The following is a 25,652-nucleotide window of genomic DNA, read 5'->3' as shown; positions in this document are numbered from 1 at the left end:
CTCCGCTTTAATGCTGCAGGAACCCACACAATTTAGAGCCCAGAGAATTTGCAAATTTATGTTGGATTTATGTTTTTTGTTTGTGCTTAGCAAAGAACAACTGCTAACCACTGAATGCAAAGAACATGAGTTCAATTTCTGGGGGGAGGGGGGGAACAATTTTCAGGATCGTTAACATCGAATTGAAGAGTAAGTGCGCTTTCTCTAGATATAAGTACATGGGTTTCTCTGGTCATCAAACAATAGGCAGTTCTAGCTGCCTGAAAATTACTCCGACAAGTTAATATTATGGGACAAAGGAGTGCTCAGGAGAAATGAAACTTTCTTTAAAATGAGGTACGTGTGGATAGTAAAAGTGTTCAGAGAACCTTCCTATACCCCAAGTAGTGCAACGCACCGCTTGAATGGGACAAAATAAAGTAAGGAAATCTTAGTGACAACACAAGAGTTTATGTTTGGAGTAGCTTGATTGAATACGCAGCAATTGTAAAGTCGCTTCGAGTATATTCTACATTCGAAGGAAGGTGATAAAAATTTTCAATAAGAGCAAACTATAGGTTTGTTTTTTAACAAAGCTGACAGATTAACATGGGTATAAAATTTAAAAGCCCAGCAGGGTAGTTGTTCTAAGGCCTTCATTGTGCAATTTTCAAACATCACAAATAGATTAGATGTACGATAAACTTAACTTGAGTTTATTTTTATTTTTTATTTATTTATTACAATTTAACGGCTCAGTTAAAACAAATAAAGTTATAAAGTACAAGCGAAAAGAGAAGAAACGCCCTATGGATAATCCGTAAAGGAGTCCAGGACCCCATATGAAAACAGATCACCAAATTTAAATAGGCTAAAAATATATTAGATATGTTTTAAACTAGAAAAAACTATTATAAAAATTTCATGGAATATATTAATTAGATATTATAACAAATATTATTTTAATTAATATATTAATTAATATATTAATTAGATATTATAATAGACAATCCATCACAAAAAGCTCAAAGAATTTATTGCATTTTCTAAACTACACATGCACATTGAGAAATGAATCAAGGCAGGAATGATACACTCCTTTTTTCTTCTATTGGAATATGAGTCTAAGGGAGCATATAAAGAAGGTTTGGGACAGTGGAAGATGTTACATCTTTTTAAATATTTATACCCTTTCCATAGAAGTTTAATTCCTTTGAGAACCTTTGCCTATCACAAATTCAAGGCTTTCTTTTTACCCACTGTAAATAAATAAATAAATGGGAATATAAATAAATGGGAATTTTGCAATGAACATTTCGATGGGTGGCTCTTCTCGTCCACTGTTTTTGGGTCAAATTTGACTTAGGAAGGTTGGTTTTTGTGGATGGAGGAAAACTTAGGGACCTAGAGAAAAACCTTCCCAGCATGGATAAGAACCAGAAGCAAACTCAATGCATATGCGATGCCAGGTTTGGGAATCAAATGCTGGCCATAGTGGTGGGGGGCAAAAAGCTCTCACCACTATGCCAATTTCCTGCTCCCATTAAGGTCTTAAAAACTCATCTCTATTCAAATCCAGCTAGAATTTCCACAGACTTACTTCATTCCAAAGATATGGATATGTTTAGCAACCTCTCAAATCAAATTAAAAAGCTTAACCATTCACTCCCAAGATCTCTTTACAAATTCTACTAACTGTATGTCATAAAATTCTTTTGATTTTGCTTTGGAGAATTTGGTTGTGGATCTACTAATTGAGTCAGCCAAATAAACAATTTTAACTTGTTTACTCTTTAGGGTGATTTAGAGTAGTTGATTTCTCGTCAGAGTTAATTAATCACTGGTGAATTGAACATCATGGTTACAAGAATAAAGGAAATAATTGGCAACCAAAAAAACTAAAGAAGTTCTTGTTTGTCAAACAAATTGTATGTAGCAAAGAGTATTGAAAATAATTTCAAAATCAGCATCAATATCAACAAAGAACATTTGTTATCAATAAACAAATTCTCCAAAATCAATATCAAAATAAATGCATAGGGCAGTCAGTATTGAAAATATGTTGATTGATGTTCGAGCATACAGGGTTACTGTCAGTGGTAGTTTATAAATCACATTGAACTAACCAATATTCACTCAAACCTAATTGTTTCACTTCAACTCCTATTTGTAGTATTCTAATACTTACGCTACCACCATGATAAGATACAATTTAAAAAATGACTATTTCATTAAAATGAATTGATACATGGAAATTTAGCAGACATTCCACGAGGTGGCTCTTCTTCTCCACTGTTTCCAGGTAGAATTAGAATTTGGAAGGTTGGTTTTTGTGGAGCAAGGAAAGCCAGAGGACCCAAATAAAAAACTCTTGAGAAACAATGAGAAGCAACAACAAACTCAACCCATATGTGATGCTTGGTCCTTAAATTGAACCAGGGCCACAGTGGTGAGTCCTCACCACTGTACCATCCCTGCTAAAAAGATAAAGGACATATAAAAAACATACATTTGCATGCTGATGCAAAAATATTGCATCAAAATTTGAGAACTCGTAAAGATAAGAAAGCAATAGGGTACTCAGTACATTTTCCTAGAACCAGCAACATCACAGTTACTGACAAGATTATTTTGTATCTAATGACAAATTGGTGTCTTAATGACAGAAACTTTTTTATAAAATTAGACCTTGGACCAAAGGGCACTCTTGTACAAACTGAGTGCATAAAACTGCGTTAAATAATAAAAAAAATAATTATTACTGACAGTAATAATACTAATAAGATCAAGTTATATGATGCTACTCAGCAAATCCTCTGTAGCCCTAATACAATCATTATGCTATGGTAAAAAGTAGACTCTTAAACTATTGTACCAAGATAAATTTACAATGAAAGCTACACAAAAAATTCAAAAAATTGTAAATACAAATTATGTCAAAAGTAAAATTTAAAAAAATAACTTGAAGGATGAAGAGACCATGAGACAGAAAGTTCTGTCTTATTTAACAAGCTAAATTTAAGGTGGCTCATAAAAAGTCCATCAACCAATTCAACTGATCGATTGATACTACAATCAACCCTTGATTATCTGGACTCTTGAGTTTGGATAATCAAAAATATGAATACTGGTTAGCCAAAATAAGACTGAATACATACCATTAAGCAATATTAAGCAAGAATTAAAGTACATTCTCTAATCATTGTGCATCAGTGCCACAGTATTTACAACTATTGAATGTTTAATGACAACAATTTTTTAACAACCTAAAGTGCTAACATAAATTTTATCATTTATTGAAGTTGCATTGACGGTTATAGCGTTACATTGTTTCGCGATATGCCTGCTTTGTTTGATGGGAAAAAGTTGTGATGGATCTTAAATGTGACTAATTAATGTTTGGGAAAAAGTGGCACTAGAGAAGGGAGTCTAAATAATAAAAAAATCTGGATAATCAATGTCTGAATAACTGAGGTTTAACTGTACCACAATTTTCTGTTGTTTCTTTGAAAAGGAATACTTAATCAATGTTCAACAGGGTTTGATTAATATTTCATCAAATTGAATATATATATCATAAACCCCTCTGTCACTAACACAACTAGCTTCTTGAGAACACACGTAAGGTGATTGCTCAAAAAAAAGTTATTGATGGGAACAAATTCTTTAAAACTTTTCTTAAATGTTCCTTACCAATGTCTTTCAAAAAAGTACAATAAAAAAGATAGGTCTGCGTGAGACGGTGCTTGTTTAAGAGAAATGATGGGCTAAACTTACCCCATGCACACTTTTAGCAAAATCTTTTTGCCCTTTGATGTTTTGTTTTTTTTTTTTTTATTTCTCCAATTTAAAGCAGATAATGCATTGATAAAATATAGTGCAATAAAAATATATGTCATTGTGCTTGTTCAAGAGCTAAAGACCATGGCACCTCTTTACCTGGTCTATTGATTGAAAAAACAATACTGTACGCATAGAATGTGTGTGCCTATTCACCTGATTACATGATTTTTATGTGTAGTACAGGTTGTGTAGTGCAATTAACTGAGGAATACCCTAACTTTTGCTTACTTCCCCTGTAAGGCAAACACAAATTAGGTGACTTGTTTCACTTGTTTTCATTGTGATTAGCATAATCATGAATTATCTTTCTGAACAGTTTTTGAAAAAAAAGAAGCTGTTACAGTAGTGTATTTTCAAAGCCACCCTAATAATGTTTGAGTAAAATTGAGTAGAATTTGCGCACCATTTCCACAGCAAAAATTGAAAAAAGTGGATCAAGGACACCTTAGACACTATCATTTTGACTTCTATGGCTTCTGGCTCTTGGTTAGTGGGAAAGATTTAGTGCATAAAACAATGAAAGAAGACTGATCACCTCTCTGAATCCTAGTACCCACCCAGGTTTTTCTTTCACTCACCCCAATAAATGAATTGGCTCGCCTGTGACCTCTTGCAATCTCAAATTTTGTGTAGCATAAATTTGTTTGGTGGTTGGTGGTCTGGCAGTTCAAGGGTGTCACTTATTTTCAATGCCTTTCGTTTCCACATGTTTGCTTCCTCTGCGTTTCCATTTTCTTTAAACCAGAAGGCCATTTGAGTCATCACATAGATCTTCCTCTTATGATTCTTTGCTAGTTCTTGTTCTGCGATTTTGAAAGATGCTTGAAACTTTTCTTTTGCCTTTTCCATATTGCCTTGCATTTGATAACACAGTCCTATGTTGGTGAGTGGCAAAATGCATTCTTTCTGGTCTTTTATACCAACGCCTTTCATCATTTCCAAAGCTTCTTCATACAGTTCAATTGATCTTTGTTTGTCATCCACTGATCCTAGACTCTTCTTACCATGGAAGAGGTAAAAATCTGCAATTTCCTTCAGAAGCAGTGCGGTCAAAACATGATTGCCAAGAATTTCCCTAAAAAACTGCAATGATTCACTGAACTTTTTCACTGCCTGGTCACGTTTATCTTGATGGTTGTAACTTCGTCCAGCATAAAGCAAACTTATGCCTTTCTGTATTGAAGACTTTAGTTCATGTTGTTCACATACCTTCAAACTCTTATTGAATTGTTTCTCGGCTTCAGAAAACATATTCATTCGAGAAAGAAACCGTGCATAAAAATTGCAAAAAAAAGCCTCAGAGGCCTTCTCCTTGTCAAATTCTTCAGAGTGTTTTGAGTGAAGGGCTGCGGCTTCTTCTGTCAGCTTCTTGTATTCATTTTGATTACCGATTTTTCTATTTTCATGCCCAAGGAGGCAGAGAAGTTCCACTCTTTTAGTGATGGGTTGTTGGTAAGACTTCAAAAGCTGATAAAGCTCTGTGAGGTGCCTCAAATAATCACCTGGTAGAATAGACATTTCTAAAAATGTGCATGTCTGGGAAATCTCCTTCACTACATTTTCCATGGTTGTCTTTAGTTGAGGATCTTTTTTTTTAAGTCCTTCGATAAAGAACTGAAAGAAGTACTCAAAGTTGTGCCTGTCCATGTTAAAAGAGTCAATAGCCTCTTGGCACTTGTCCTTGCTCCAGTACAAATTGGCAATGTCCACTAAGTGGGAGATAAAGTGGATGCAGGCGGATTTTTCCCCTTGCTGTTGCAAGACTGGAGAATGCTTGGCTTGATCAACCTTCGTTGCAAATGTTTGAATAAACCGATGAATTTGATATCTGTCAGGGGCTGGCATCTCAATGAGTGACCGGTTTTTCAAGGAACGGAGAATGAAGACAGGGTCACCTTGACAACCTTCTGCTTGAATAACAGCTTGGGCAGCCTCCATCCTGAATGAGCCAGGAAAAACTGACAGAAGTACCAGAGCCTTTTGTTCATTTTCACTCAAGTAGTTGAAAGAAGTATCAATTGCTTTTTCAACAGAATTAATATCACTTTCATCCTCTTTAAGAACATCCAATGGCATTTCCTCAAGGCGTTTAATGAGCTGATCTGCGGTAAGCGGACAGTCTGAAAGCAATGAACCAACAATGCATAACGCCAAAGGCACACAGCCACAAAGTTGAACCAATTTATCTGTCTTGGAGAGCCGCTGTTTTGCAACTGGATCAAGGACTTTGGACAAGAGAAGTTTTTTTGCATGCTCAGTGGATAATGGGCACAATCTCACGAAGTCCATGGGCAAATTGCGGTCTTTAAATACTTTTCGCGTAGTGATAACAAATGTGACGTTACAGTTCGATAAAGTTCTCATGTCTCTTAGAATGGATACAAATGCACTTCGATCAACTGATTCGAGAACATCATCTGCGTTGTCCAGAATGAAAGAAACTTTCTTCTGTTGTTGTTTGCTCCAATTTCGAAGCCAATGTTGGGGATCTTCTGGTCGTTGAGAGTGGTTTGCACTGCTAGTAAGGATCATCGAAGTAGCTACTTCACCAATGGCTGCTTTAGATCTGAGGGGACAAAACAAAACTATCCGCTCTTCGTTCAAGTTGGATGCCAATTCATGGCCCACTTCTATCGCCACGGCTGTTTTACCAAATCCAGGTCCACCTGTTACAAGAACTGCAGCTACCTTTTCAGTTCGAACGGTACTTAGGATTTGTTCCACCTCTTTGGATCGTCCAACGACTTCAATTCTATCTGGAAGACGGTTTGTAAGTTCACTAGTGGGTTGCTCTGAAATAGACGCTTGAATAGCAGAAATTTCCCCTCTTATTCTCTGATTGTCATCCTCCAGCTTTTCTAACCGCGGTTCGAAGTCCATTTTACACTTCTCCACTTCCTCGTTTATTCGACGTTCAGTGTCATGATCGATAGGCTCAGTTTTACGACGATCTACTTTGTCGTGGTCGAGTCCCAACGCCACCAAACACCGAGAAATCGTCTCCCATTTGTTTTGGAATTCTGTGTCAGAAAAGCTGGTGGATTGTGCATGACACAATTCATTTCGAAGATCTCTGATCTTGTCGATGTTGGCTTTATCGCTGTTATCCGCGTCAGTCAAGCCGCTAATTGGGCGAAGTCGAAGTAACAGCACTAAAAGCGTTATGTCGAATGATGCAGGGTCTGGTGGGTCACCTGAACGAGGAAATAAAAGATTCCACTGAGGGTAGGTTATCTTTCTTTCCGATCTCAAGTTTTCAAGCATACTTCTGTTGTTGTTTAGCACTCCTTGTAAAGAATTAAATGGCGGACGATTGCGTCGTCGAATACTCTGGAGCAAATACTCTCTCAAAACTTCCGTACCATCATCAAACAACAGTCGAAACAGTCTAGTGCCATTTGATTTTTCTTGCGATTTCATTTTTAGATCTGACTACGATCTTTGTAAATGCACGTACAGTTGCATATTTTAAACCCTACTTATCAAATAACTGTATATTTGTATGTATGTCTGTATGTAGATATGTATGTGCGTAACTTCACTTTCTCAGGCCAATCACCGTCAATCGGTGTTAGTGACGTAGTCGGGAAAGGAGGAACTTACCGGAACTTTTTCCGTGGAATAAGGGCCCAAGATATCCACCTCTCTCTTGCTGCAAAATGTCTTCTTAACGGAAAATCTTCCAAATATCTGACGTAAATAACGAAATGATATTTGTACTTGCAGAAAAGACCATGATGTCAAACTAGCACCCCTTTCGAATAAGCGCCCACAAATTAGACAAATTCCCAAAGCTTGGACAAATTCCCCGAGCTTATCAAGCCACAAAATTGCTTAGCTGACGACACTTCAACAGACTGCCTGGCGCGGTTTCAAATTGACTATATATCCTCTGAATTCCGAGAAAACTTTTTTTCACGAAGCATGAATTTTAAAAGCTGTTCCTTTTTACCTCAGTGAAGCTGTACTTTCAAGCAGTGTAACAGGATCTTTGGGGTACTGTAGTAAAAGGTGGACCTCTGCTGTCGGATATTTTTACATTAAGTGAACCAAAACACAGAATGAAGGAACATGTTGACTAGTTTCCACAGTGATTTGTTGGCTAATAGAAAGAACTTTTTGAAAGAAGAACTGGTAAAAGAGCCATATACGAAATGCAACCCTTCGAAACCTTTCATATCGTTTTGGTAAATGTTAACTCCTAACTGCTGGGCATTTAGCCCATTCGAGAGCGAGACCGGAAGCCTGATCAAAAGCGTAGAATTTCAAGTGTCGACAGCCGAGCAATATTATTGTAGGATGCAGAAGCTCAAAGATACCAAGGCCGCAAAGGACCATGACGAATTATAGTTGTTTAACGAGTTATGTGATGAGTTATGTGACAAATTATGTGACGAGTTATTTGACAAGGTATTTGATGAGTTATTTGACGAGTTATTTGATCAATTATTTGACGAGTTATTTGATGAGTTATTTGAAGAGTCATTTGACGAGTTATTTGACGAGTTATTTGACGAGTTATTCAACGGGTTATGTGACGAGTTACTCGATGAGTTATTTGCTCGCTTGTTCGTCCTAAATTAGAATATGCGAGTAGGGCGTGGAATCCATGTAAACAGTGCAATGTCAATAAGATAGAGATGGTCCAACGACGTGCCGCAAGGTTTGTCAATAATGATTACTCTCGTCACAGTAGTGTGTCTCAGATGATTAAATCACTAGGATGGGATTCTTTGGAACGTCTCGTATTAGTAAATATATAGATTTAGTATATACTAAAACAGTGGATAGCGTTGAAGGCGCGCTCTGATTGGCTAGTCAAACTCCGAATATCTATCGCTATTTACCTCCGAGCAACTCGGGAAAAAATGGCGTCCCGGTTGACAAGCGTAGAAATCACTCAAATTAACGACGAAGCAGTGTATATTATCTCACTGTTTTAGTATATAAGTTTCGTTGTCTAGTATCGCTGAGTATTTCTACGGGTTGTACCGTATTTTGACGAGCCCGTAAGGCGAGTTAAAATACGGCACAACTCGTAGAAATACTCAGCGATACTACACAACAAAACGTCCAGTAAGAGATTTAAAAGATATCTTATTTAAAAGGTATTACGCTACTCAGGTCGGCGCTCACGTATCCGAGAAAGATTGTTGTCTCAGTGGTATTATTAAAAACTGGATCATTGGATAATGCAATTCAAGACTTTTTATTGGCTTAGCCATTATGGTATATCAGCCAATATACCATAATCTACAAATATGGTAAGCGTACGCGTCAGCTTAAAATCAAAAGGGAGCTAAAAAATCCAGTGTCTTCTTACAAAATGATAATTTCTTGGGGGCGTTTTTAATAAAACAATTATTCCACTCGCGCTTGTTGGATATGAGATGATTATAGCCAACTCGGCGCTACGCGCCTCGTTGGCTATCTATCATCTCATATCCAACGCGCGCTCGTGGTATAATTGTTAATTAGCACAAGGATCAGTCTTAGGACCCTTACCGTTCTTGCAGTACATAAATGATATCTAAACCTCCTCTGAGAAACTAAGTTTTCCTTATTTTTTCAAACAATCTAACTCAGTTATATTCAGACCGTGTTAAAAACGTGTTGATCGTTGAATGAACATAAATATCTTCGACTATACACTAAATTCCTTTACAAGTAACATACAAAATACCTTGGTGTCCTTATCGATTCAAAATTATCTTGGACTCAACACATTTCATTTATTTCCTCTCAAATTAGCAAGTCTTTAGGCATGTTATCAAGATTGAGACATTTTTTCCAACAAACTGTATCGCTTAACATAATATATATCGACTCATTCAACCTTACTCGTCTACTGTTGCAGTCTGGGGCCGAAGTGCCTAATCAAATTTGGAAAAGGTGTTTATTTTGCAAAAGTGAGCTCTACGCACAATATTTTTCAAACTGTCAAACATTCTTCCACTTCATCTCATCTATTTCAAAACAATCTGTTCTTTTATACATGATCTCGTCAACAATCTAACACCTGACATTTCAAGGTTATTCGGTTATTCGTCTGAAAAACGCCACTGTTATACAAGGTCCTCAGCGGCTGGCAATCTTTATTTCAAATATTCAAGAACAAAATATATGAAAAATTATTTTTCAAGGTTGGGTGTAAGGATATGGAATAATTCTCCTATCTGTCTTCGTTCTTTACCTAAGTATAAATTTATATATCTTATTATTAAAAACTGGATCATTGGATAATGCAATTCAAGACTTTTTATTGGCTTAGCCATTATGGTATATGAGCCAATATATCAAAATCTACAAATATGGTAAGCGTGCGCGTCAGCTTAAAATTAAAAGGGAGCTCAAAAATTTGTCTAATATAAAGATTTGCCTAATATCTTGGGGGTGTTTTTAATAAAACAATTATTCCACTCGCGCTTGTTGGATATGAGATGATTATAGCCAACTCGGCGTTACGCGCCTCGTTGGCTATCTATCGTCTCATATCCAACGCGCGCTCGTGGAATAATTGTTGATCAACCAAGCGCGAGGGCCGTACTGGGAGAATATCGGCCCGAGGTCTTGACAGTACGGACCGAGCGCAGCGAGGTCCGTACAAAAAAGACCGAGTGTGGTCCCGAGCTGTGTGGTCCCGAGCAAGCTTGGTTAATAAGAGATTTATTATACGACTGAAGTTCAAAGCGACACAAGTGCGGTATCATTCGGGACCATTCGGGACAGTGCCCGGTCCAATACTGAGAGAATATTGACCGGCAATAGAGCATTTTGATTGGTTGATTTTAGTTATTGGCCCTCTGACTGCCCGAGTCGTGTAATAAATATATCGTATTGCATAGATAGTTGCTGAACATTTTGATGCGAGAGGATACTTAGGTTGACGTCCATACTTTAATTGATAAATTTAGAAAATTGTAATATTTTTAGCTACATTTGCTGCTGTTGTTGTTGTTGTTGTTTTTTTTTTTTTTTCGCGTGTAATTTTATTTCATTTGTAAGTTGTAATATCAAATTGGCTTATCTTTAATTATAACTTATCGTACCGTTTTTTATTGTTCGTGTATACGTATGCTATCCAAGTCATTTCCTCTGCTCAGTCAAACTTGCTTTTAAAGAATTTATTTTAATGTTTGTTTCCCTTTCACCTCGACTAGCTTCGCTGTTTTGCGGTTGTTAGATTGTATTTTTGTCGCCAAAAATGAAAACATTTTGTTGTTTCTGTTGTTGTTGTTGTTCTTTTTCTTATGTACGTTACTAAGGCCTAGTTTATACGTCGCGCTACAGTCGAATTTAATTCAGACGAATTTAATTCCATTAAGTTCGTCGTTCCGTCAACGTAAATCTTGGCGTGATTTTATGCGTCGAACTCTAATTCCCTTCCCAAATGCACTGCCTCTGGTCAGAGGTGTCATTTGGAACAAACATGGCGCGGTTGAAATACATTAATAAAATGTATGCATTCCATTTGGCGCGACGCTAGTGGGACGTTAAAACTGAAGACGCGTTATCGATATTTTATCCGTCTTACGGATAATACGTCAAGGACGAATTTAATTCGTTTTAGACGTCGCGCTATCGTCGAATTAAATTGCTTGTGGAACCTTGAATTAAATTCGACTGTTGCGCGACGTATAAACTAGGCCTAAGACAGCTAGATCTGTATATATTGATCGCGTGAATAGTGACTGCCTGAGGAAGCAAAAGTTACACCCTCAGACGGGTTGATTTTCGCACGAATCTACGCAGTTCGTGAGCAAAATTAAGTGAGGGAAATGAATTCTGTTCTCGATTCTTCGGAGGAAAAAACAAATGGCACAAAACTTTTACGACTGGTTGTTGATGGAGGCATGCACGTTCTGAGAGAGTATCTACAGAATTGTATTGTTTCGCCTTTAACACTGCAAGACGTGCTTAACAACCACAGTCCAAAGCTTAAATACTTGAAATCTAAGAAGATAATTACCAACACTCAGTGGCATCGGTTATTTCCTTCTGCTGGACCACCGGACTCTCAAACATTTGACATAACTCTTTTGCATCTTTTACTACGGGAAGTTTGCGGTTTGACTGCACCAGTTCCTAACGGATGGAACGAAATACCTGTTGATACTGATACTAGCGATGAAGCTAACATCGTCCGGATCAAGGTCCTCAGAAATAAGCTGTGTCACGGAAAATCCACTGGCATTTCTAATGTCGAATTCCAAGACGAGTGGCAGACGATTGTTAAGTCATTGGTGGCATTGGGACTCAAACAAGAGGAAGTGGATCGCCTTAAAACTGAGCCTATTGATCATGACACTGAACGTCGAATAAACGAAGAAGTAGAGAAGTGGAAAATGGACTTTGAACCACGGGTAGACAAGCTGGAGAATGACTATCTGACAGTAAAAGGAGAAATTTCTGCTATTCAAGCTTCTATTTCAGAGCAATCCATCAGTGAACATACCAACTGTCTTCCGGATAAGAATGATATCTTTGGACGATCCAAAGAGGTGGAACAAATCCTTAGTGCCATTCAAACTAAAAAAGCAGCGGCAGTTCTTGTAACTGGGGGACCTGGGTTTGGTAAAACTGCCGTGGCGATCGAAGTGGGTCATGAATTGGCATCCAACTTAAATGAAGATAGGATAGTTTTGTTTTGCCCCCTCAGATCTAAGGCAACTATTGGTGAGGTAGCTACTTCATTGATCCTTACTTGCAGTGCAAGCCACTCTCAACCACCAGCACATCCCCAACATTGGCTTCGAAATTGGAGCAAACAACAACAGAAGAAAGTTTCATTTATTCTGGATAATGCAGATGATGTTTTAGAATCAGAAGATCGAACTGCATTTGTAACCATTTTGAGAGACATGAGAACTCTGTCAAACTGCAAGATCACATTTGTCATCACCACCCGAAAAGTATTTAAAGACCCCAATTTGCCCACACAACATGTAAGGCTGCCTCCTCTATCCCTGCAGCATGCAAAGGAACTCCTTGTATGCAAAGTCCTTGACCCAGATGTGAAGCAAGAGCTCTCCAAGACAGATAAATTGGTTCAACTTTGTGGTTGTGTACCTCTGGCCTTATGCATTGTTGGTTCATTGCTTTCAGACTGTCCCGAAGATCAGCTCATTAATCGTCTTGAAGAAAAGCCATTGGATGTTCTCAGAGAGGATGAAGGTGATGAAAATTCTGTTGAAAAAGCAATTGATACTTCTTTTAACTTTTTGAGAGAAAGTGAACAAAAGGCTCTTGTACTTCTGTCAGTTTTTCCTGGCTCATTCAGTTACAATGCTGCCCAAGCTGTTATTCAGGCAGGAGGTTGTCAAGGTGATCCTCTGTCAATCCTCCTTTCCTTGAAAAACAGGTCACTCATTGAGACACCAGCCCCACACCGATATCAAATCCATCAATTTATTCAAACATTTGCAAAGAAGATTCATCAAACCAAGAAATCTCCATTCTTACAGCAGCAGGGGGAAAATGCGGCTTGCATCCACTTTATCTCCCACTTAGTGGACATTGCCAATTTGTACTGGAGCAAGGACAAGTGCCAAGAGGCAATTCGCTCTTTTAACTTGGACAGACACAACTTTGAGTATTTCTTTCAGTTCTTCATCAAAAGACTGAAAAACCAAGATCCTCAACTGAAGAAAACTATGGAAAACTTAGTGGAGAAAATTTCCCAGACATGCACATTTTTAGAAATGTGTACTCTACCAGGTGATTATTTGAGGCACCTTACAGAACTTGATCAGCTTTTGATGTCTTATCAACAACCTGCTACTAAAAGAGTGGAACTTCTCTGCTGCCTAGGGCATGAATATAGAAAAATAGGCAATCAAAATAAATATAAAGAAATGATAGAAAAAGCTGCAGACCTACATTCAAAACATCACAAAGAATTTGAAATTGAGAAGGTGTCAGAGTCTTTTTTTTGCAATAATTATGCACGGTTTCTCTCTGAAACAGGGAACTCTGCAGAAGCAAAAATACAGTTTAATACCAGTTTGAAAGTATGCGAACAACACTTGCAAAATGATCCTGTTCAAAAAGGAGTCAGTCTTCTTTATTCTGGACGATATGACAAGCTTCAAAAGGACTATACAATAGCAGAGAAAAAGTTGACTGAAGCATTACAGCTGTATCAGGAGAGTCTTGGTAATCATGTAATGACTGCAATACTTCTGGAATATCTTGGAGATTTTCACCTTTTTCATGGTGAAGAAACTCTAGGATCAGCTGATGACCAACAAAACTCATTCAAACTTTATAAACAAGCTGTGGAGATGATGGAAAGCCTTGGCATTAGAGACCAGCAAGGATGCATTATGGCACTTGCCAAATTAGGACTGTGTTATCAACTGCAAGGTGAGATGGAAGGTGCAAAGGACTTATTCCAAGTATCATTAAAAATTGCAGAACAAGAACTAGCAGAGAATCATAGGTGGAAGATCTATGTGATGACTCAAATGGCCTATTGGTATAAAGAAAATGGAGATACAGAGGAAGCAAAAGTGTGGAAACAGAAGGCTCTGAGAATGAGTGAAACGCTTGAACTGCCAGATCACCAACCACCCAACAAATTTTTACTAAATGCAATTTAGCCCTTCAACTTAACCAAGATCTGATTGTTGATTCTCCCCTCTGGCTGCTACATGTTTCCTTGTTAATTAGTGACAAGAATTTGGTATTAGATACCTAAATACTGAAATGAGTACTAGCTCTTATTACCTTATTTCTGGATAATGTATGGACATTAAAGGGAGAAGTTACAAGTGAATCACTCCTGGGAGTTATTAAAGGGTTAAGATTTTACGAGGTGGCTAGCCTGTTCTTGGTGCTTTTAAATATTACAGTGGTTGGGTGCACAGGAAATAAGTATGGGGGCAAAGAGTTAGAGGGGCAATGATTCCTCCTTCTCAATCTTTCCTGAGCTCACTGCTACTAACCAAGAGTCTAGAGCCATATACGTCAAAACGTGATTAAGAACACTCAAAAAAGTTTCCTTCATTTTTTACAAAATATACATGAAAGGATTGGTATCAGTACAATTTTTTATTTTTTTCTTCTAAACAGTAGAAATTTGAGTTTTCTCTCTATATACTGTAATCCTATTTTCTATATAACCCCAAGAAGTTGCCATAGCAATATTATAGCTTCTTAGCACACCATTAACTGTAGTTTTTTGTGACTGCAACCCACAGACTAGTTTGATGGAATTGATTCTAATTGTCTTGAAATTGAGACAGCTTTGAACATACAGTAAAAAATTTTTTAAAACTTGCTTTTCAGAAAAGTGAATCCAGATAAATTAACTGCTGTAAGACTGGCTGAAAAAAAAGATGGGATCACTAAACTCATGTCTGCGTGAGAGGCACAGCAAAGTAAATTTCTTTGAGAAATTTTTTTTCACTTCAAGAGCTTCTCATAGGGTGCTAGCATCAATTTTTGTTGTCATTGATTTTTTTTTATTTGCACCACAAACTTTGCTGACAAGGACAGACTACTCATAGTCTACATGTTTAATTAAAGAGCCCACGCAGGGATGTTGTCCTAAGACTTTCATTGTACATTTCTCAAACATCACAAATAGATTCAGATGTACAATAAACTTTTAGACAGTGTAAATGCAATTTACTGGGCTATCAATCACTATATCTGGAAAAAGCAATCAAAAATATAAAGATTGTTCTTACAGAATTTATTACATTTTCCACACTTTACAAACACATACAAATTTAGGCATAAACACTACACTATAGAGGTTTTGCACAGCAGCCATGTTGCATGGCAGGAACAATAGATTATTTTCCCATGGGAAAAAATTCTCTTTCTTATGCAAAATATTTTCATTGTTCCTGCCATGCAACGTGGCTGCCAAGCAAAAGCTCTATACCAGTTTCTTTTTTCGTGATGTTGGAATGTGAGTCAAAGAGAGCATTTAAGGTAGTTTGGTCTCCTGGAAGATTTACATTTATTAATTCCTAGAAAATATCCATAATCTTTCCATAGAGGTTTCAGGCCTTTTGAGAACTTTCACCTATCACAAATTTCAGTCTTTTTTCTTGTCATTCAACATTAAAGTCTCTTGGTTTCCTACAGCTCATCTGTTTATAATCCTGTTGGAATTTCTGCTGACCCACTTCAAAAGAAAGATATGGATATTTCTGGGAAACTCTCAATACACATTAAGAAACATATTACTCTTTAACTTCTAAGATCTCAACAGAAATTCTCTTTACTCTCTGCCATACAGTTTTTTTATGTTATTTTGGAAATTTTGGTATTGAATCAACTAATAATCCCCTATTTGGTATTTTTCTTTATTCTCATCACTTATCTGCTAGATACTGTTTTGATATTATTATTATTATTATTATTATTATTTTGATATCAAAAGGAGAAATTGTCTTGCTCACTCATGGGAGTTAAAGGGGTACAGGTCAAAGGCAGGCTCAAGAGCCTCATAAATGACAAATAATCTCCACCAACAGACAACCTAACCAAAATGTTATTGCCTTACTTCTGTAAAGGATATTTTTTGAAACAGAACATAAGTTGGATTAAGATATTAAATCCTTTAATCCCTAAGGTTGACCAGCATCTAGTTTCTCTTTGCACTATGACTGGTGAAGCAAACACTGAGGTCGTGAGAATAAAGGAAATGATTGACAGCTAAAGAAGCTATTGGTTGTCAAACAAATTAATTCTTGTCAATATGAAAATTAATTTATAGAGAAGATTAAATTTGAGAATATGCAGACTGAAGTTAAGGCATATGAGGTTAATGCAGGAGTCATGTGCTTATAACTTGAAGCTTCAACATCCCCCCCCCACAACCCCCCCGGGATGCTGTGGACTTTTAACCATATTCAGGGGGTGCCTCAGTGGAATACAAGTGTTATTTCTTGAAAATGGCAGGCGTTCAAGGTAGACAGTTCATTTTTGTGAGCAAATGGTTCAGAAGAGAAGGTCTTCAAGGACTAAGTTTTAAAGCTTGGTCAATGTGTAGAAAGTGATGGTCACTGATTTTGCCGTTCACACATAAATTGGGTGGGGCATTTAAACACAATTTTTACTCTAGGGGCATGAGTTTTGAACAAACCAATCTTCAAAAGTTCAAATGCCTTGGGGGTTGCCCAGGGGGGAGGGATGTTGAAGTTTCCAATTGATTGACAGATTAACTGACCAGTAGTAACTTACCTAATTGTTTCATTTCAACTCCTTTCTGTATTATTTCAATACTAGCTACTACCGTAATAAAATCAAACTTAAAAAATGTCCCTTTAAAACAGATAAAATACAAATTTGTATAAAAATTTGAGAACTAGATAAGAAAGCTTAGGATCGAAGGCTAAATTTTTTAAACTTGCATTTCACATCAATAAATTAAATATTCTACAAGTAAACTGCACTTAAAATAATACATCTACCATGTCCCTCTCAATATTAGGGACCTTAAGCAGTCAGGACGGCAACGCTAAGGAAGACGCCGATTTAAAAATGAATTTCTACTTTTAATTAGAATTTCAAAAATGGCTGCATGTGTTTATCATTTCATACAGTGCCAAAACCCAACCTCAACATAACATATAAAAGTAGCATTGAGTTCCAAATGGAAATTCAAAAATTTGCTGTCATAGTTTTGATGAATTCATGTTGTTGTTTAGCAAAGGAGTGCTAAGAAATGTACTAAGTTTTAAAATGCACGTGCTGAGCAATTGTTATGCCAATTAGATCTTTTGTTTTTCCACGTCATCTTTGTAGTCGCTGTCGTGGTTTGCTTAAGGTCCCTAATATTAGGGACCTTAAGCAGCCAGGAAGGCAATGCTGAAGAAGACCTCGATTAAGAACAGAATTTATACTTTCAGTTAGAATTTTGCAAATGGCTGGATATGTTGATTGTCTCCTTTTCCTCTACACCAGACCTTTAGCATAATGTATGGAAGCAGCGTTGGGTTTTAAATGGAAGCTTAATTGATTTGCTCTCTGGGTTTCCATTCCCAGACAACACAAATTTGGTGATTTCACATTGTTGTTTTGCGGAGCAAAGAAATGTACAAAGTTTCAAAACACATGTGCTGAGCCACACCTGTGAGATCTTTTGTTTAGCCATGTGCTTGTTGCCATCACTGTCATGGTTTGCTTAAGGTCCCTATTAACACAGGATGGTACAGATATTCTCTGCAGCTGCACAAATGAAGGAAATTTGCAGATCCCTGATTCTACTACACCACAACCCTAACATAAAGTGAGAGTAACAACTATTACTATTAGAACCAGCAACATCAGCAGTTACTGACCAAGTTAGGTAAATTTAATTTTCATTTGATGACAAATTTTTATGTCTGATCCAAATGACAACCCCACATCTCAGAATTTCAATAAAAAAGTAAAACTTACTATAAATTTAACCCTTTAAAAGAGCACTGCTGTACAACCTAGCCAGTAAAAAGTATATAAAATTGTATAAATAACTTGAAGGATGAAGAGACCTAGCATGTTACAACAATCATGTTGAACCAATTCTAATAATTGGTCCATTCCATTCACTCTGACGAAGGGTGAACGCTTGAAATGTAAGCTTTGGAAACTCTTTACAGTTGTCAGTTTATAACATCAACTCAGTTGATAAAACAAATTATCCTGGGTTAATTGATCAGTTAATACTACCACAGTTTTCTTTTGTTTCCTTGAAACTCACCAATACGCCAACCCTGCTCCCCCCTGATCACTATGCCGTGATCACTACACCCTGATCACTATGCCAACCCTGTCACTCCCTTGATCTAATTAAGAAATTCTCCTTGCTGTCTTCCATATAATTCTTATCAAGTTACTTTAGAGAATTTGGTATTGGATCAAATCATAATTCCCTAATAGATATTTGTCTTTATTCTCATTAATTGTCTGCTTGATATTGTATTGCTATTGTAAGAAGAAATTCTGTCTTGGTCACTCATGGGAGTTTAAGGGTTTTAAGAAGACACTTAGTGTTGGCTTGATGCTCAATAAGGCACAAATGAGTTAGGTAACTTCTAGTTTCTTTCATCACTGAATTTAACTGGTCAGGAGCATTTATTAACCATGAATAACCTTTCTGCAAAGTTATTAAAAAAAAATTTTTGTGTATCTTCAGAGCCAACTTAAGTTAATAATGTTTGGGTAAAATCAAAACCAGTACCATTTCCACAGCGAAAAAAAAAATTAAAAGAAGTGGATTAGCAAAAAGGAGAAAACTGTTTTGGGTTTTCTTGAACACTACCATTTTCACATTTATGTGAATGAAAAATGAAGGACTCGTTACCTCACTGAGTCTTAAAACCCACATACCATATTTCCTTGAAAAGGTGGGGTGCTTATTGGAAAGTAGGTGCTTGACCAAGGGGGGCACTTATTAAGTTTTCCTTTCAACAAACTATAATTGTATTTTGGGTAACAATAAACCACAACATTATCCACATAGATGTAAGTCAATACAGTCAAACCTCGATTATCTGAACTTGTTGTGACTAGATGAAATAGTCCAGATAATCGAGAATATGAACATTAATGGTGAACAAAAACTGATTAAATTAAGAAAGCAACATTTTTAAAATCATGAAACAAGACATTAACAAATCATTGTGAAAGAAATATGGTCTACATCTTCACTGTCCTATGTGAATACCTCTACACAAATGTATAAACCATTAAAATTAATGAAAAATGTTTTTACATTGGCCTAAAATGTTGAAGTCAGTCAGTCTGTCTTAAAGAAGAACATCGCCTTTACTTCACTTTTCAATGTCGTAGTTTTAAAAAGAATATGGCTATGGATCTTGATCATATGGTTAGCCAAATGTTGCAAAATTCAACAACTTGCATATTTTTATTCAACAACTAATATTTATGCTCAGCAAAATATATTTTTATTCAACAGTTTACAGTTATATTCAACATTTTATATTTATGTTCAACGACACGCATTTTCTTTTCATATTCGAGAAAAATTATTTTCATTCAACAACAATATTTATTCAACTTCAATAGCTATATTTATTTTACTCAACAAAATTAATTGTTCAACTTCAGTCCAAACTTTTTACTCAACAAAACAATTATTCAACTTCTACCAAGCATAGTTATTTAATGACATACCTTCTGATATGACCAAGTGTTCGAAAGTTCCCGGACATTCAAAATATCGTCATTCAACAAAATCCCCGTCCAGTCCCCAGTTAAATACGCTGTATTGCGGACCCAGTGCCCCGACCATTAACGCCCATGAATAGAGATGGTTTCGGAAGACGGATCAGGGCGAGATGTTAGGGAAGAACTGACACAAATTGTGGGAGAATGTGTTCGAAATGAGATCGCTCTTCAACGATCGGGAAGTAATACCTCGTTGTTAATGAGAACGCGCGACCTTATAGCAAGTTCAGCAAGATGTGCGAGCCGAGAGATGACAAATTCTATCGCCCCGGGCATCGTTCCCGGTTCCTTCTTCTTCGTCTTCTTTTCACAAGGGAAAAAGAGGCCCGCAGTTGTAACAAATCATCCATGGCGCCTCAAGCGTAAACAGGAGAAACAAATGAACCATAATCTTCGTATTGGAAGGAATGGGTTTCATGTTTGGGGGTAGTTCGGGGGTAGGGGCGGGGAATTTTGTTGAATGACGATATTTTGAATGTCCGGGAACTTTCGAACACTTGGTCATAATAGAGGGTATGTCATTAAATAACTATGCATGGTAGAAGTTGAATAATTGTTTTTGTTGAGTAGAAAGTTTGGACTGAAGTTGAACAATTAATTTTGTTGAGTAAAATATATATAGCTATTGAAGTTGAATAAATATTGTTGTTGAATGAAAATAATTTTGGTTGAATATGAAAAGAAAATGCGTGTCGTTGAACATAAATATAAAATGTTGAATATAACCGTAAACTGTTGAATAAAAATATATTTTGTTAAGCATAAATATTAGTTGTTGAATAAAAATGTGCAAGTTGTTGAATTTTGCAACATTTGGCTAACCATATGATCATGACTAATAAATATTCATGAAAAAATTGGGACCAGAGAAAAAGTCCACATAATTGATGTCCCGATAGTCGAGGTTTGACTGTATGGAGATAGAAATAACAGGAAGTGACTTAATGGAAAAGAAACTGTACTGATACCACTGAAATTGAAGCTTAACAAGTTATAAATAAAGTGGCAATAGAAACAGGATTTCCATTTATTATAACTATTTTTTAGAAAGTAAGGGAGCAGGAGGTAAAGTCTGTTTACGAGCCAGAGGCCCATCAGGCCAGCACTTAACTCCGGTTTCTGTAGCATGAAGCAACTAGGAGTATTTCTACTCCCCCCTGGATGGGACGTTAGTCCAACGCAGGGTTACCCCCAGGCATTAAATTTGCTGGTACCCATTTAAACACCTGGGTGAAGAGAGGCACTGTGAGAGTAAAGTGTCTTGCCCAAGAACACAACACAATATCTCCATCCAGGACTCGAACTCGGACCACTCGATCCGGAGTTGAGTGCACCAACCATGAGGCCACCGCACCTCCACAAGGGAGGTGCGGAGGGTGTAAGCTTATTTGAGAGGGGCACTTGTTGGATATTAGGACCTAAGGGGTGGGCTTTTATATGGGGGAGGGTGATCATGAGAGTGTGGGCACTTAATCAAGGTCATTTGGTACTCCTCTTTCACTTACCCCCAATAAATGAGCACTGGAGTTGGCTAGGCTGTGACCTCTTAAAATCTCAAATTTTGTGTAGCAAAAATTTGTTGGGTGGTTGGTGATCTGGCAGTTGAAGTGTGTCACTCATTGTCAATGCCTTTTCTTTCAACTCTATTGCTCTCTCTGGGTTTTCATTTTTTTTATACCAAGAGGCCATTTGAGTCATCACATAGATCTTCCACCTATGATTCTCAGTTAGCTCTTGTTCTGCAATTCTTAGAGATGCTTGATATAATTTTTTTGCACCTTCCATCTCACCTTGCAATTGGTAACACAGTCCTAAGTTGGTGAGTGGCAGAATGCATTCTTTCTGGTCTTTAATACCAACACTTTCCATCCTTTCCAGAGCTTGTTCATAAAGTTTCAATGATTTTTGTTGGTCAGCAGCTGATCCTAGACCCTTCTCACCATGGAAGAGGTGGAAATCTGCAATTTCCTTCAGAAGCAGTGCTGTCATAATGTGATTGCCAAGATTCTCCTGAAAAAGGTGTAATGACTTATTGAACTTTTCCTCTGCCAGCTCACGTTTATTTTGACAGTTGTCATTTCGTCCAGCATAAAGCAAACTTATGCCTTTCTGTACAGAATCCATGTGTTGTTCACACAACTTCAAACTTTTAACGAATTGTTTTTCAGCTTCAGAACACCTTTTCATTTCAGAGAGGAACTTTGCATAATTATTGCAAAAAAAAGCCTCTGATACCTTCTCATTGTCAAATTCTTCAGAGTGTTTTGAGTGTAGGTCTGCAGCCTTGTCTATCAACTTCTTGTATTCATTTTGATTACCTATTTTTCTATTTTCAAGCCCTAAAAGGCACAAAAGTTCCACTAATTTAGTGACAGATTGTTTGCGTGATGTCAACAACTGACAAAGTTCATTAAGGTACCCCATATAAACACCTGGAAGAACACACATTTCTAAAAATATGCATGTCTGGGAAATCTTCTTCATTAATTTCTCCACAGTTTCCATTACTTGAGGATCCTCATTTCTTAGACTTTGGAGGAACTGAAAGAAATACTCAAAGTTGTGCCTGTCAATGTTAAACAATTGGATTGCCTCTTTGCACTTGTCTTTGCTCCAGTACCGATTGGCAATGTCCACTAGGCAGGAAAAAAAGTGGATGCAGGCCACTTTTTCCCCCTGCAGCTGTAAGAATGGAAAATGCTTGGCTTGATCAATCTTCTTCTTTGCAAATGTCTGAATAAATTGATGAATTTGATATCTGCATGAAGCTGGTGTCTCAATGAGTGACCGGTTTTTCAAGGAACGGAGAATGAATATAGGGTCACCTTGACAACCTCCTGCCTGAATAACAGCTTGGGCAGCATCATTCCTGAATGAGCCAGGAAAAACTGACAGAAGTACCAGAGCCTTTTGTTCATTTTTATCCAAAAAGTTGAAAGAAGTGTCAATTGCTTTTTCAACAGAATTGGTATCACTTTCATCCTGTCTGAGAACATCCAATGGCTTTTCCTCAAGACGTTTAATGAGCTGATCTTCAGGATAGTCTGAAAGCAATGAACCAACAATACACAAGGCCAGAGGTACACAGCCACAAAGTTGAACCAATTCATCTGTCTTGTTGAGCTCCAGCTTCACATCTGAATTACAAACTTTGGATAGGAGGAGTTCTTCAGCATGATCAGGGGATAATGGGCACAGTCTCACAGGTTCCATGGGCAAATTGGGGTCATAAAATACTTTCCGGGTAGTGATAACAAATGTTAATTTACAGTTTGATAAAGTTCTCATGTCTCCTAAAATAGATACAAATGCAGCTTGGTCATCTGATTCTAAAACATCATCAGCATTGTCTAGAATTAAAAAAACTTTCTTCTGTTGTTGTTTGCTCCAATTTCGAAGCCAATGTTGGGGATGTGCTGGTGGTTGAGAGTGGCTTGTACTGCAAGTAAGGATCATTGAAGTGGCTACTTCACCAATAGTTGCTTTAGATCTGAGGGGGCAAAACAAAACTATCCTATCTTCATTTAAGTTGGATGCCAATTCATGACCCACTTCGATCGCCACGGCTGTTTTACCAAACCCAGGTCCCCCAGTTACAAGAACTGCCGCTGCTTTTTTAGTTTGAATGGCACTAAGGATTTGTTCCACCTCTTTGGATCGTCCAAAGATATCATTCTTATCCGGAAGACAGTTGGTATGTTCACTGATGGATTGCTCTGAAATAGAAGCTTGAATAGCAGAAATTTCTCCTTTTACTGTCAGATAGTCATTCTCCAGCTTGTCTACCCGTGGTTCAAAGTCCATTTTCCACTTCTCTACTTCTTCGTTTATTCGACGTTCAGTGTCATGATCAATAGGCTCAGTTTTAAGGCGATCCACTTCCTCTTGTTTGAGTCCCAATGCCACCAATGACTTAACAATCGTCTGCCATTTATCTTGGAATTCGACATTAGGAATGTTGGTGGATTTTCCATGACACAGCTTGTTTCGAAGGAGCTTGATCCGGACGATGTTAGCTTCATCGCTGGTATCAGTATCTATAGGTATTTCGTGCCATCCATTAGGAACTGGTACAGTCAAACCGCAAACTTCTCGTAGTAACAGATGCAAAAGAGTTATGTCAAATGTTTGAGGGTCCGGTGGGTCACCAGTCGAAGGAAATAACTGATTCCACTGAAAATCGGTAATTTTCTTCTTAACTGATTTCAAGTGCCCAAGCCTTCCTCTGTGGTTGTTAAGCACGTCTTGCAGCGTTACAGGCGGAAGAACACATCGCTGTAAATACTCTCTCAGAACGTAAGTGCCTCCATCAATCACCAGTCGTAACAGCCTTGTACCATTTGTTTTCTCCTCCGAAGAATCGAGAACAGAATTCATTTCGCTCATTTAATTTTGCTCACGAACTGCGTAGACTCGAGCATTAACTTAAAAGTGTCCGAGAGTGACTTTTACTCTATTCAGGCCTTCACGGTTCACTATATGTTTAGACGCCCGAGTCTGGAACCTAGTTTTGTGCACCAAAGCGAGGCTGGGGAATTAAAGGCGACTTGAAGATTCCGAAGAGCATAACAATCTCTAGTAAAAGCTTTTTTGGATTATTTCTCAACTCGAAGACTCGACTCTTCTGTTTGCGAAATTTTCGGAAATTACCATGAAGGTTCACTTGGAGTGATTACCTTGCCATTTTACGGGTGAGATTTGAATAATAAGGGGGAAAGCGTCTCGTACGAAGGCCCCTCATACAATCCGCGAATAACATTTGGCGGAAAAGCTCAAATAAGGTACTTTTTGCGTGATTGGTTTTTTTATAAGTCTTGTGGAATATTCATGAGAGTTAAGATGAAAATATTTTTCTCTTCTGGGGAGGGGAAAGTAGCAATCAGTAAATGAATGAAGCCCGACTTTTTTTTCTGTATTTATATTATTCAAGTTTAAAATTTTTCTTTGAATTAATATCTTTGTGTGTTTTCATGTCACAAGTGGATGTATTCGCGGAATAACGTAATTCCTGTCCAAAAGTTAAATATTAGTTACTAACCCACTCCTCCCATAGTAAATATGTTTGATATACGTAAGGTTTACCATTCTTCGTTCACCCAACGTACACTGATTTTCGTTGCAGAAGTTTTCATCAAATCATGACTGATCCTGCTTCAAAGCGCCTGAAACTTGACGAAGAGGAGAGAAACTCGATGCTTTCTCCATTACTCAAATCTGGATGGACAGAGGTAGAAGGAAGGGACGCGATTTACAAAGAATTTCTTTTCAAAGATTTTAATCAAGCTTTTGGTTTCATGACACGTGTTGGTTTGCAAGCCGAGAAAATGGATCATCATCCTGAATGGTTCAACGTGTACAACAAAGTACAGATTACACTTAGCACACATGACTGTGGGGGACTGTCTGAAAAGGATGTGAAACTAGCCAACTTTATTGAAACCGTCGCCAAATGAGTCGCGAATTTGAATTGCGTTGGATTTAACCAAATGCAAACTATGCCTTTTTAGACATTTTTTTCCTTAGAAAAAGACTGTCTGTTTTGTTTTTGGCGATAATGGTCATCGCACATTTGTAACAGAAGGTGCTAGTTGTACAAATTCTCATGAAAGTCGCCTTGAATTAAAAATGTTGTAAAAGTT

At 37.4% G+C, this 25,652-nt stretch overlaps 4 protein-coding genes across 7 annotated transcripts; 2 read left to right on the top strand and 2 right to left on the bottom strand.

The window, feature by feature from the left end:
* Positions 1 to 318: 318 nt before the first annotated feature.
* Positions 319 to 25,652, top strand: LOC111324934 (pterin-4-alpha-carbinolamine dehydratase). Of its 3 annotated transcripts, none has more exons than XM_022928596.2 (2): positions 319 to 336; positions 25,136 to 25,652. In XM_022928596.2, exons 1-2 carry the CDS (start codon positions 332 to 334, stop codon positions 25,464 to 25,466), a joined length of 336 nt encoding a protein of 111 aa, XP_022784331.1. In that variant the 5' UTR covers positions 319 to 331; the 3' UTR covers positions 25,467 to 25,652. The 3 variants fall into 3 exon arrangements, with proteins under 3 accessions (XP_022784331.1, XP_088582304.1, XP_088582303.1); XM_088726178.1 differs by lacking the exon at positions 319 to 336 and adding an exon at positions 24,544 to 24,704; XM_088726177.1 differs by lacking the exon at positions 319 to 336 and adding an exon at positions 24,545 to 24,794.
* Positions 675 to 7,325, bottom strand: LOC111324930 (uncharacterized). The gene has a single exon (XM_088726142.1). The coding sequence runs from the start codon at positions 7,240 to 7,242 to the stop codon at positions 4,441 to 4,443; it is 2,802 nt and encodes a 933-aa protein (XP_088582268.1). The 5' UTR covers positions 7,243 to 7,325; the 3' UTR covers positions 675 to 4,440.
* On the top strand, positions 10,387 to 14,634 carry LOC111324921 (uncharacterized). Its single transcript, XM_022928583.2, has one exon. It carries the CDS (start codon positions 11,601 to 11,603, stop codon positions 14,421 to 14,423), a length of 2,823 nt encoding a protein of 940 aa, XP_022784318.2. The 5' UTR covers positions 10,387 to 11,600; the 3' UTR covers positions 14,424 to 14,634.
* LOC148729534 (uncharacterized) lies at positions 15,506 to 24,499 on the bottom strand. Of its 2 annotated transcripts, none has more exons than XM_088726139.1 (2): positions 21,519 to 24,499; positions 15,506 to 18,060 (listed from the first exon to the last, which is right to left on the bottom strand). In XM_088726139.1, exon 1 carries the CDS (start codon positions 24,397 to 24,399, stop codon positions 21,568 to 21,570), a length of 2,832 nt encoding a protein of 943 aa, XP_088582265.1. In that variant the 5' UTR covers positions 24,400 to 24,499; the 3' UTR covers positions 15,506 to 18,060; positions 21,519 to 21,567. The 2 variants fall into 2 exon arrangements, with proteins under 2 accessions (XP_088582265.1, XP_088582266.1); XM_088726140.1 differs by lacking the exon at positions 15,506 to 18,060 and adding an exon at positions 20,553 to 20,923.

This window comes from Stylophora pistillata, chromosome 6, assembly GCF_964205215.1.
Source record: "Stylophora pistillata chromosome 6, jaStyPist1.2, whole genome shotgun sequence".
In the NCBI taxonomy this organism is placed as follows: Eukaryota; Metazoa; Cnidaria; class Anthozoa; order Scleractinia; family Pocilloporidae; genus Stylophora; species Stylophora pistillata.
Note: the sequence above shows the minus strand (reverse complement) of the source record. Positions and strands in the feature narration are given on the sequence as shown.